Source organism: Sorex araneus, chromosome 4 (assembly GCF_027595985.1).
Source record: "Sorex araneus isolate mSorAra2 chromosome 4, mSorAra2.pri, whole genome shotgun sequence".
Taxonomy (NCBI): Eukaryota; Metazoa; Chordata; class Mammalia; order Eulipotyphla; family Soricidae; genus Sorex; species Sorex araneus.
The window spans coordinates 135002759-135015210 of NC_073305.1; the positions used below are offsets into that span (position 1 = coordinate 135002759).

General features: G+C 41.0%; 1 protein-coding gene across 1 annotated transcript in view; it reads left to right on the forward strand.

The window, feature by feature from the left end:
* Positions 1 to 12452, forward strand: part of ARMC2 (armadillo repeat containing 2) — a 133085-nt gene that overhangs the window by 87578 nt on the left and 33055 nt on the right. Inside the window, exons 11-12 of the mRNA XM_055136094.1 lie at positions 2570 to 2715; positions 6686 to 6785. Coding sequence (XP_054992069.1) covers positions 2570 to 2715; positions 6686 to 6785 — 246 coding nt within the window. The remainder of the gene's footprint in view (positions 1 to 2569; positions 2716 to 6685; positions 6786 to 12452) is intronic.

A 12452-nucleotide genomic window follows, 5' to 3' on the forward strand; every position in this document is an offset into this window, starting at 1 on the left:
GTAAAGAGCTGTGATTTACAAAATTATTGATAGTCGTGTTTTAGGAATGCACTATTTCAACACTGATCCCACCACCCGTGTCAACTTCGATCCACCAGTGTTCCCATGTCCCCTCCCCACCCCAACCCCTGCCCCATCCGCGCCTGTCAACTTGACAGGCACATTCATTACAGGGTTCCAGCAGTTGCAGCTTAAATCTCATGTTTTCAGTGTTGCTGAGTCTGTGTTTTGGATAGACGGCTACACCACTGACCCGTATCACCGAAGCCCTGATGCTTGTTCACCCATTACCTCCTGTTCTCTTCTTCCCCTGTCTTCTGCTCTAAACACTGAGGTCAAGGGTGATCTAGGCACCCCGCCTTTACTGCAATACATTTTTTCTCATCTAGTATTCTATATACCGCAAATAAGCGAGATCATCCTGTGTTTGTCCTTATTCTTCTGGTTTACTTCACTCAACATGTTATCTTCTGGTTCCAACCAGATTGCAGCATTGCATGACTTCATTGTTCCTTGCCACACCATAGTATCTAAACAAAATCACCTACTTGCCACTGTTTCCAAGGGAAATTCATCACAAATACATATCATCTTTTCTTTATTATTATTACCATTATTTTGGTTGCAGGGGGCATACCCACCTATGCTCAGGGCTTACTTCTGGCTCTACACTCAGCAGTAACTACAGATGTGGCTCAGAGAACCATATGGAATACCAGGGATCAAGCCCAGGTTAGCAAGGCAGGCACCATACCTGCTGTACTATTGCTCTGGCCCCAAGCACTTTGAACTTCTCTTGGGTCATCAGTCCCAATGATGCCATTTACACACCTCACCACACAGAATCCAGGGCAACCGGTAGTAGTACCTGGATTAACTGTTGTGAGGGATGAACCAACCCCAGCTAGTGAGTGGTCTGACTTCCTGAGCAGATGCTTTCAGTTGGCAGCCAGCCTGTCAGACCAATGAAGGATGCTGCAGAAGCATAGTGAACTCAGTAAATAGCAGTCACGCTCATTTCTTGGGTTTACCAAATTGTTCTCCTCTTCTGGTATAGACAGAGGTGAAATCAGATAGTCTGAGATTAGAGGAATAGTACTGGGGTTAAGGCAGATGTCTTGCATGAGGCTGGCCCAGGTTTGATCCACTTATGGTCCCTGAGCACCATCAGGAGTGATCCATGAACACAGAACCAGGAGCAAGCCCTGAGCACAGCTGGAGCACTCCCCAGTTGTGGAGGGAGGGAGGGAGTGAGAGAAGGAAGGAGGGAGGGAGGAAGAAAGGAAGGAAGGAAGGAAGGAAGGAAGGAAGGAAGGAAGGAAGGAAGGAAGGAAGGAAGGAAGGAAGGAAGGAAGGAAAGAAGGAAGGAAGGAAGGAAGGAAGGGAGGGAGGGAGGGAGGGAGGGAGGGAGGGAGGGAGGGAGGGAGGGAGGGAGGGAGGGAGGGAGGGAGGGAGGGAGGGAGGGAGGGAGGGGGGAGGGAGGGAGGCGGGAGGGAGGCGGGAGGGAGGGAGGGAGGGAGGGAGGGAGGGAGGAAGGAAGGAAGGAAGGAAGGAAGGAAGGAAGGAAGGAAGGAAGGAAGGAAGGAAGGAAGGAAGGTTCTTGAATTGTCTTTTATTTTACAAAATGAGATGAATTTGGGCCAGAGAGATAGTACAGCAAATATCTATACTATTGCCTTGCACGTGGCTGACCCTAGTTTGATCCCCAGCACCCCATGTGGTCTGCTGAGCCCTATCAGGAATGAACCCTGAGTGCTGAGCTAGGAGTAAGCCCTGAGCACAGCCAAGTGTGGCCCAACCCCCCAAAATAATAAATAATAAATGAGGCTAATTTGTGTGTTCTCAATACTAGCCTCTCGAAAGACAATGAGACTTTCTTCAAATATTCTTTGGCATCATTTGGCACCACTTATAAGAATATGGAGTGAGGGACCCAGAGGAATCGCTCAGTGCTTTAGAACAGCTGCTTTTCGGGCAGAAGGTCCCAGGTCCAAACCTCAGAACCACTGCTTGCATCCAGCACCATCCTGGCAGCTCTGCCATCTTCGATCCCCAGTAATGCCAGCAATTTCTGGCCACACTGCAGCCAGGAATGCATGTGAACACAAAGAAAGGGGGAAAGCCCTGCGAGGGGGTACCACAGCCTGCCATGTGACCCCCAGGCATTATTTTTAATGGCCACACATGGAATGAAAAGTTTCTAATCTGAGGAACTGATGTGGTAGGGTCTCAGGAGGGATCTGTTGAAGATCTTACAAACTTACAGGTTTATCTTACAAATTTACAGGTTGATCTCACAAACTTAAGATCTTACAAACCTACTGTTTGGGGCATATCCATTGCTTACTAACATGCATATTAGGTTATCTACCTTAACATCAAAGTTGGCTTTTCTTGTCTTTGTTTCTTGCTATTTGTGTATCAGCCTGGTCTCTGCGGGGAAAGGTGTGACAAGAGTGTGGTTTAGCTGCAGATATTTCATTAAACATACAGGAGGAGTTGTGTGGTGCTAGTTCTTGTTGCTTTCCAGTTTTTTAAAAAAAATGTGACAAACCGGCTTCTATCCTAGATGACTGCAACACTGAGACACTTGGTTGATTCTCCGATAGCAAGAAGTAAGTTGCTGAGCATTGGTGCTTTCCCTGAGCTATGCACAGTGATGGAGCAGTGCCTGGATGACAAGGATATCTGCACCAATATCGCCAGAATATTCAGGTAGGTAGACAAGGAAAACACAGTAGCATTACTCTGTCTCCCCAAAAATATTATCCAAGGAGATGAACCAAAGGACTGGAGTGTATGCTTTGCATGTGGGAGCCCTAAGGTTGATCCCCAGCATAAACAGACTTCCAGAACCACTGAGTATTTCCCCAAACCAGACAAAAAAAAAAAAAAAAAAAAAGAAAATACTTCTCTGGGATTGGGAAGATAGCTCACAGGGCTTGGGGGCACACCTGGAATATGGAGACCCCAGCTCCATCCCAGCATTCTCCCAGCACTACCAGGAAGTGACTCCCTGGCATGAGCTGGGAGTAGTCATCCCCAACACCACTGCGTAGTCTCCCAGCACCTCAGTATTCGTGAATGCAACTGGCAAGCAAGGAATTCTATTTTTGCTTTTTTTTAAAAAAAAAATATTAAGTTTGGAGAGAAGGGTCAGAGAGAAGTAGTGTGCTTGACTTGCACACAGCCACCCCTGGTTTGATCCCAGCAGCACTGATAGTTCCCCGCGTACCACCAGGAGGGATTCCCGAGTGCAGAGCCAAGAGTAAGACCTGAGCACTGCCAGGTGTGGTCCCTTTCCAAATTCTGAGAGATATAGCACAGAGGACCCTGGTTCAATTCCCAGCACCACATATGGCCTGAGCACTTGCCAGGAGTGATCCCTGAGCTCAGAGCCAGCTGGGTGTGGCTCAAAGCCACAAATAGATACCACCTGCCAGGCAATGCTCTGGGGTAACCTGAGCCATACTCAGGGGGGCATGGTGGGCTGGAGGCAGGCAGTCCGGGTGGGGGGGCGGATAGAATTTGGGATCTCATGGTAGGCATAGGCGCTATGACTATAATTTTCCTCCTTGTTTTGTTCCGTTTTTGTTTTGGAGCCACACTTGGCTTTGCTTAGAACTTACTCCTAGCTCTGCTCTCAGCTTGGGGGACCATAGGGGATGCTGGGGATTGAACCCAAGTCAGCCATGTGCCAGGCAAATGCCCTACGCGTTGCACTATCACTATGGCCCAAGGAGTTCATCTCCTTAGCCCCTATTTATGCTTTTTAACTTCATATAGAAGCACAGGTTATTTTTTTTCTTTCTCTCTCTTCGTTCCTTCCTTCCTCCCTCTCTCTCTCTCTCTTTCTTTCTCTCTCCCTTTCTTTCTTTCCTTCTTTCTCTCCCTTTCTTTCTCTCTGTCTCTCTTTCTTCTTCTTTCTTTCTTTCTTTCTTTCTTTCTTTCTTTCTTTCTTTCTTCTTCTTTCTTTCTTTCTTTCTCTCCCTTTCTTTCTTTCTCTCCCTTTCTCTCTCTCTCTTTCTTTCTTTCTTTCTTTCTTTCTCTCCCTTTCTCTCCTTTCTCTCTCTCTTTCTTTCTTTCTTTCTTTCTTTCTTTCTTTCTTTCTTTCTTTCTTTCTTTCTTTCTTTCTTTCTTTCTTTCTTTCTTTCTTTCTTTCTTTCTCTCCCTTTCTCTCTCTCTTTCTTTCTTTCTTTCTTTCTTTCTTTCTTTCTTTCTTTCTTTCTTTCTTCTTTCTTTCTTTCTTTCTTTCTCTCTCCCTTTCCTTCTCTTCTTTCTTTCTTTCTTTCTTTCTTTCTTTCTTTCTTTTTCTTTCTTTCTTTCTTTCTTTCTTTCTTTCTTTCTTTCTTTCCTTCTTTCTCTCCCCTTCCTTCCTTCCTTCCTTCCTTCCTTCCTTCCTTCCTTCCTTCCTTTCCTTCCTTCTTCTTCTTTCTTTCTTTCTTTCTTCTTTCTTTCTTTCTTTCTTTCTTTCTTTCTTTCTTTCTTTCTTTCTATCTTTCTTTCTTTCTCTTCTTTCTCTCCCTTTCTTTCTTTCTTTCTTTCCTTCTTTCTCTCTCTTCCCTTCCTTCCTTCTTTCTTTCTTTCTTTCTCTCTTTCTTTCTTTCTTTCCTTCTTTCTCTCTCCCTTTCCTTCTTTCCTTCTTCTTTCTTTCTTTCTTTCTTTCTTTCTTTCTTTCTTTCTTTCTTCCTTTCTCTCCCTTTCTTTCTTTCTCTCCCTTTCTCTCTTTCTTTCTTTCCTTCTTTCTCTCTCCCTTTCCTTCTTTCCTTCCTTCTTTCTTTCTTTCTTTCTTTCTTCCTTTCTTTCTCTCCTTTCTTTCTTTCTTTCTTTCTTTCTTTCTTTCTTTCTTTCTTTCTTTCTTTCTTTCTTTCTTTCTTTCTTTCTTTCTTTCTTTCCTTCTTTCCTTCTTTCTCTCCCCTTCCTTCCTTCCTTTCTTTCTTTCTTTCTTTCTTTCTTTCTTTCTTTCTTTTCTTTCTTTCTTTCTTTCTTTCTTTCTTTCTCTCCTTTCTTTCTTTCTTTCTCTCCCTTTCTCTCTCTTTCTTTCTTTCTTTCTTTCTTTCTTTCTTTCTTTCTTTCTTTCTTTCTTCTTTCTTTCTTCTTTTCTTTCTTTCTTTCTTTCTTTCTTTCTTTCTTTCTCTCTCTCTCCTTGTTTTGTTCCGTTTTTGTTTTGGAGAAGAATACAAAACGAAAGCCAAAATAAAATCTATAAAGATTTCTTCTTTCTTATAAAAGTTTAATATAAAGGTTTGTTTTATATTAAGCTCTGGGGATCAAATCAAGGGCCTCACACCCCAGACAGGTGTTCTACTACCACTTGTTTTCACCTCCAGCTCCTATAATAATCAGTTTAAACTCATGATTCCTTTGCTAATGTATTTGTACTGTGATTCTGAACACATTGATTGTGTTACTTGTTTGGCGATTGTGAGTTATCCTAGCAGGTTTTTTGTTTGTTTGGTTTTGGGGTTTGCTGTCACACCCAGCAGTGCTCAGAGGCTGCTTCTGATGCTAGGAAGGGGTGGAGATGTTGCACTCCAGGAGGTTTTGAGGGGGGAACCCCAGTGAGACTGGGATCTAATCCAAACCGGGGTCCTGCATGCAAAGCAGTGCTTTACGAAACAAACAAGCCAAGAAACAAAACTTCCGCTAAGCTGATTAGAGGTAAAGAACTAAATCACAGAACAAGGCAAACTTTCTGACACACTTGGGAACAGTACTTAGTAATCTGAACTCAAAAGGGTAGGCCATTGCCTAGAAGTTGATCTGATTTTGTTTCAACTGCTTGGCTGAACTCTGGCATAGGTATTTATTCCTCATGTTTACACTTGATCCAGAAGTGATGATCATCTCAATCCAACTTGCCTCAAAGCAAAACCCTATGAAATATTGGAACTGTCTTGACATTTAACCTGTTTCCTCCCTCTTTGCTCCTTGCCAGGGTTTTTACATAATGACCCTTTTTAAGAGACGGATTCTTTCTAAAGTGATCATATTCTAGTTGTTAAAGAAATACAGTTACCTGAAAAATGAACTCATAATTGACCCCCATTGTGGGGCAGCTGAGGCCACTAAGATGGTCTCTTAGCACTGTTAGCACTGCCACCCCGTTGTTCATCAATTTGCTTGAGCAGGCACCAGTAATGTCTCCATTGTGAGACTTGTTACTATTTTTGGCATATTGAATACGCCACGGGTAGCTTGCCAGGCTCTGTCGTGCGGGCAGGATACTCTCAGTAGCTTGCCAGGCTCTCCAAGAGGGACAGAGGAATCGAACCTGGGTCAGCTGCGTGCAAGCCCTACCTGCTGTGTGTCGCTCCAGTCCCTTAGTGACACTTTTTCCCGCTTTGTTCTGAGTATTAATTAATCCCATTTTGAGGTGCTATAAAGAAGATCACAACGTGTGTGTGTGTGTGTGTGTGTGTGTGTGTGATGGGCATGTAGAAATCTTATCAGTTTTTTCCCCATGTGGGTAGTCAATTGTCCCAGCACCTTTTATTAAATCCACACCGTCTTCTTCCAACTGATTTCTGGGGGGTGAGGGGTGCATATCCTGTTCTCTCAGACCTTACTCCTGGCTCTGCACTCAGGATCACCCCTGCTTTCTTAGGTGGTTCCATTTTATTCCTTCTGTGTATTGAGCTTAAAAAAAAGCTTATCTTAATTTTTCCCTTTGTCATTTCTCCAGCAAACTCACTACTTACCATGACTGCTGTGTGGCCTTGGCTAATTATCCCAGATGTCATGCCTTGTTTTTGAATTCGATAAACAAACACCAGCAGAAGCAGGTCAGTTCTTCATGCATTGAATTTTCCTCTGTAGCCCTGCCCAGGTGTATTGGTGTGAGTCAGGCAGAGGGCCTTCCTGTTGTGAATGTACAGGTTTCTCTACAGGTGTCCATTAGACGGAAGACAGGCTGCCCTGGAAGGCAAGGTGTTACCTGCAGGAGCTGAAGGAAGGGGAGGTGGGTGATTCTGAAATAGCATCAATAAGCTGTTGGGGTGGTAGAAGGATTCCTAATGTAAGGAAGAAGCTGCATGACTTAGTGTCTGAGGAGATAACTCAGTGGGCTGGGCACCTGGTTCAGTACTCGTGTACCACATGGTCTCCCAGCACAGAACTGGGAGTACCTCCCAAGCACCACCAGATGTGGCCCCAAAACAAAAAAAAATTTTAAGGTGGGTGACTTCCAGAGTTGGCCTCCCCATGATCTGTAGAACCCCTATATGAGAGTTCCCTTGGAGTCGAGGGTGGATTACCTGTTTTTTTCCAGTCTCATTGGGGATGGGAGAGGAGGACTTTAACCACAGGGACTTCTGATATAAACCACTTTGAGACACCCCCTCCACTGGTTATATTTAGAAGATTCTTCTAAGCCCAGAACTTCTTTGAGTCTTTGATCCTATTTAAAAGATGAAATTTCTAGGTAAGTACTTAAAGGAAATAATTTGGATTTATTGGTTATTGATTTTTTTTTGTTTGGGTGGGTGGTATTGGATCCATACCTGGTGGAATTCAAGGATTACTTCTGGCTCAAGGCTAAAGGTCGGTAAAGGTAGTGCTTAAGGAACCATATGCCATGCTGGGGATCAAACCTGGGTTGGCTGCATGCAAAGCAAGTGCCTTAACTCCTGTACTTTTTCTCCAGTTCCCTAATTTGTTTTAAATTGTTTTATATATAAAATATGATTTATTATATAAATAATATATATAATTTTAAAAATAAATTATTCACAAATAACTTCCTCTTGGTCTGCTTGTAATATATATTAAAATATAAATATGTGTTATAAGTTCTTGAATATTCATTAAATAAAGTGTACTCTTATTTGCTTTCATGTTGATGAAAGTAACATCCAATCTTTTTTTTTTTTTGCGGGAGGGCAGGACACACCTGATGGTGCTTAGGGCTAACTCCTGACTCTGACTCAGGATAACTCCTGGCATGGCTGAGAAGACCATATGTGGTACCAAAGATTGAACCTGGGTTTGCCTCATGCAAGGCAAATGCCCTACTATTGCTCCAGCCATGAAACATCCACTCTTTAGTAAAACTTTTATATTGAAATATAGTATATTCACTTTAGTTATGGTAAATTTTCTAAATCACAGTTTTACCAATTTATAATCATATAATTTATTTATATGCAAAGAATATTTTAAGGCAAAGTGTTGGGCTTGTTTGTATTAGCCATATCAAAACTATCTCAAAATAGTTTTGAGCCATAAATACCATTGAACTTATCTTTACCCAGCCAAGATTTTTTTGCTAAGAATGACTAAATTTGTCAGGCATTATACTATTATTATTTGCTTCTTGTTCAAAGCTTACTAGTCTCTTTTTGAGTACGTATATGACAGAAAATTCTATGACACCATTGACATATTTTGAAGATTACAAATTCTTGCCCAAAAATGTTAGTAAGTTTTTTGTTTAATTTTTTAAAATGAACTTAAGGGGAGGTGAGAGTGAGTGAAAAATTAATTAATAAAATAACAAATAGTGAATAAAATTACTTTCTAGGAGTCACAGATTTGGTTCAGTGATAGAGTGGCTGATCCTATGTATATGAGGTTCTGAGTTCCATCCCTGGCTCAGTCGGGAAACATATCTTTATGTATGGCTTTCATTTCGAACTCTGAGTATTTTGATTGCAAATGCTTTGCCCTACATGTATTTTTTTTTGTATTTTCTCTAAGTTGCATACTTTTTGAAAGGTCTTGAGGTATAAGAAGTGGTCATGTCTAGTGAAAAATGACATTGATTAATTTTTCTCAAAGTATTTACAGTTTGTAGTTAAAATTTGAGTGCCCATAAGCCATTTATTAACTTAGATTTTGGTACAATATATTATCTGAACTGTAATTTTCTGTTCTTGGTTTTCTTCTATTAAGGAAAAAGATAGAAAAGGAATATATACATATATATTCCTATATATGCATATATATGCATAAGTTTAATAACATTAAAATAATTATTTTATGTTACATATCAAAAGAGATTAGTGAGCTAAAAAAATGGCTCAAATACTTTGTATGCTGGAGCTCAGTTTCAGTCCTAGGCACCGCGTGGTTCTCCAATCACTTAGCTCAAAGTGACCCCTGGTCCCTCCAGGTGTTAATCCCCACCCTGATTCAAAAAAGAAAGATTTAAGTTATGGGTGTACTTTGTAGTTTTATTTACTGAACTGACTTTATAGATTTTATTTTGGCTTTCGTTTTGTATTCTTCTTCTTATTATTATTATTATTGATTTGATACACTGTTGGTGGGGATGTGAATTGATGCAGTTTATATGGAAATAAAAATGGAAAAGGATATGGAGGTTTTTTTTTTAAGAAATGGAAGTGTCTTATGACCCAGTGATTCAACTTCTGGATAATTATGTGAGAATATAAAGACACTAATTTGAAAAGATATTTGTAACCTTGCAGTCGTAGCCGTATTATTCACAATAGTCAAAACATAGAATCAGCCTAAGTGCCCATTGACAAATGATTGCACAAAGGTGTGAGATATATATATATATATATATACCCATGCTTATGAGATCCCGCACAGCAGAGCCTGGCAAACTACCCGTGGCATATTCAATATGCCAAAAACAGTAACAAGTCTCACAATGGAGACATTACTGGTGCCCACTCGAGCAAATAGATGAGCAATGGGATGACAGTGACAGTGACAGTTCTGAACTTCGATGATATAAATGACTGTTTATAAAAAGACCTCTTTGGTTTATTTTTGTTTTGTTGCTGCTTGTTTGAGACCACAACCCAGAAGTGCTCAAGGTTTACTCCTGGCTCTACTTGTTGTTGGGCTTGGGGACCATATGGTGCTAGGAATCAAACCAGGACAAACTACAAGTGAGGCAAGTGCCTTAACCCCTGTATTATCTCTCTAGACCCTAGGTAAAAACCTCTTTGCACTGAGCTTTTCAACATAGATAAAGAAAGCACTTTTTTTTAACAGTTTGATTTCCAGTTGTATAATTTTTTTTAAGGAAGAGATCTCATTAGTTGAGTACTGCCAAGTAACTCTTATTTTTTTAAAAAATGATGTTACTGATATATATACTAGCATGCAACAGGGACAAATGGAGACGTTACTGGCGCCCGCTTGAACAAATCAATGAACAACAGGATGACAGTGATACAGTGATATATACTATTTTTCTCTGATACAACTTTGATAGTGGCCAGGTTTTTTTTTCTTTTATTAATTAATTAACTTATTTATTGCTTTTTGGGTCACACCCAGTGATGTTCAGGTGTTACTCCTGGCTTTGCACTCAGGAATTACTCCTGGCAGTGCTTGGGGGACCATACGGGATGCCAGATTGGCCTCGTGCAAGGCAAACACCCTACCCGCTCTAGCCTTGATAGTGGCCTGGTTTGATAAACAGACAACAGGAAATCCCAAGAAATTCATGAGTTTAGGAGGATTGTTTTCTGGTTCTGAGTTAATGTTTGAAAGTTTAATTGACACAAAATTTTTGCTTTAGACTTTTTACTTTAGATCAGTAGTTATTTGTAAAACAATATTTGTGTTTACAACTACCTTTTACCCCTCTGGACCTTTATTATAATTGTGTATCCTGTGAAAATTATTATAAAAAAAATAGAAAACACCTGTAAAAACTGTGGTATGAGGTTCAGTAATATCTGACTAATTCAGAACCACAGGGAAATACACAAGTTATCACCTGAATTGCCTGACTTATTTTATTGATTTACTTATTTCTTTTGTTTTTAATAGGAGCCACTCCCCAGCATCAGCAGCTGGAGGTGGAGTTCCTGGGACCACTTTTGGCCCAGCAGTGTGGACCTGGTCCTTCCGTTCAGGTGTGCAGTGCTGGAAGATGACCAGGTCACAACTGGTTATACTCAGGCGTTTCCTAGGGCACAACTGATGGTGCTCAGAGAACCATGTGATGCCAGGGATCAACTTCAAAGCCTCAAATTTACTAAGTGTGAGCTTTTTAACCACTGGAGCCATCAATTCTAATTCTAATTACTGTGACAAAAGTCCTGCTCAATATATAATATATTCACTTGCCTTCTTATAAGATACTGAAAATTAGGGCTGGAGCAATAGTGCACCAGGTCGGGTGTTTGCATGTGCATGCAGCTGACTCAGATTCGATGCTTGGCATCCCATATGGTCCCCAGAGCACCTGATTGTGCAGGGCCCAAAGTAACCCCTGAGCGTTGCTGAGAGTGGCCCCAGAACAACAACAACAAAAAAGATAGTAAAAATAATGTCACCTCTCTTTGTCCCTAAGGTCAATATCATCAGCATCAAAGACTGCTGAGAGAACACGGTCCCACACTGGCATCTTAACTCTGTTGATGAGTTCTTTAGATGGTGGAGTTGTCTTTTTATAGATTCTCTCTTCCTAGTGGTTCTTCTCTTGGTCTTAAGTGATCTTTAGTAATCTTTACCTGCCCCTTGGGGGAAAATCTCATAAACAACCTTTTTCAAGGTAATACTCAAAACTCCAAAGTAAAATGGAGTATGAATAGCCCCCTCCCCCTCTGCCTCCCCCTAGAAAGACCTATGGGACTTCCTCATAAGATTTCCCAGAGGCTAGTTTGTATTTGATGGGGTAGCTCTGCCCGCCCCTAGAGTTCCTCGCTTAAAGACTCTGCCGTGTCTAAGACATCCCCCTAGAACACCAGAACTAACATGCCCATAATCTTAACCACTTTTCTATTGTTTAGAAAAGTTATTCATTATTTTAAAATAGGCTGCAGGGCTGGAGGCTACCTGCCCTAATAGGGCATTGTTCTAACAGGCTCAATGCTGGAGGAAAATGTAATCTATGTTTAAACTTGCTATTTACTATTTGATTAGAACCCAGACGCTCTAAGGTTACACATTAATTTGTAGACCTCTCTGGTAGACATTATAACCTCAAAAGTTATGTTTTTATTGCCCTGAAGCTATTAACCAGGTGTGTATCTAACCTCGTCATCTTATTCTAACATTTAATTTAATGCTTGTGAACACCCAGTTCTTCGATTATTCTTGGAACTAAGTTTGCCATAGTATCAGCTTCTTCATTAGTGAAGATAAATACTTTGTTAAACTGTTAATTTTATTTTTGCCTGAGAGTCAGCCTGTTTTTATAAAATCCTACTTCGACTCTATATTGGCCTTTACTTATATTAAAGAATGAAACGTTACTGTCTTGAACCAGCTATTTTTCTAATAAGAAAAATAGATACATAATTTATATTTTTCTCACAACAAAATGTCTTGGGGGCCAGAAAGAGGTTTAGGTACTTGTTTTACAAGTGACCGGCCCAAATCTATCCCGGCCCAAATTCTATCCCGGGACCCCAGGTGGTCCCCTGAGGACTGCCAGCAGAGATCTCTAAGTACCGAGCCAGAAACAAGTACTACTGGGTATGACCCCAAAACCAAATACAAAAACAAAAAAATTAAAATCC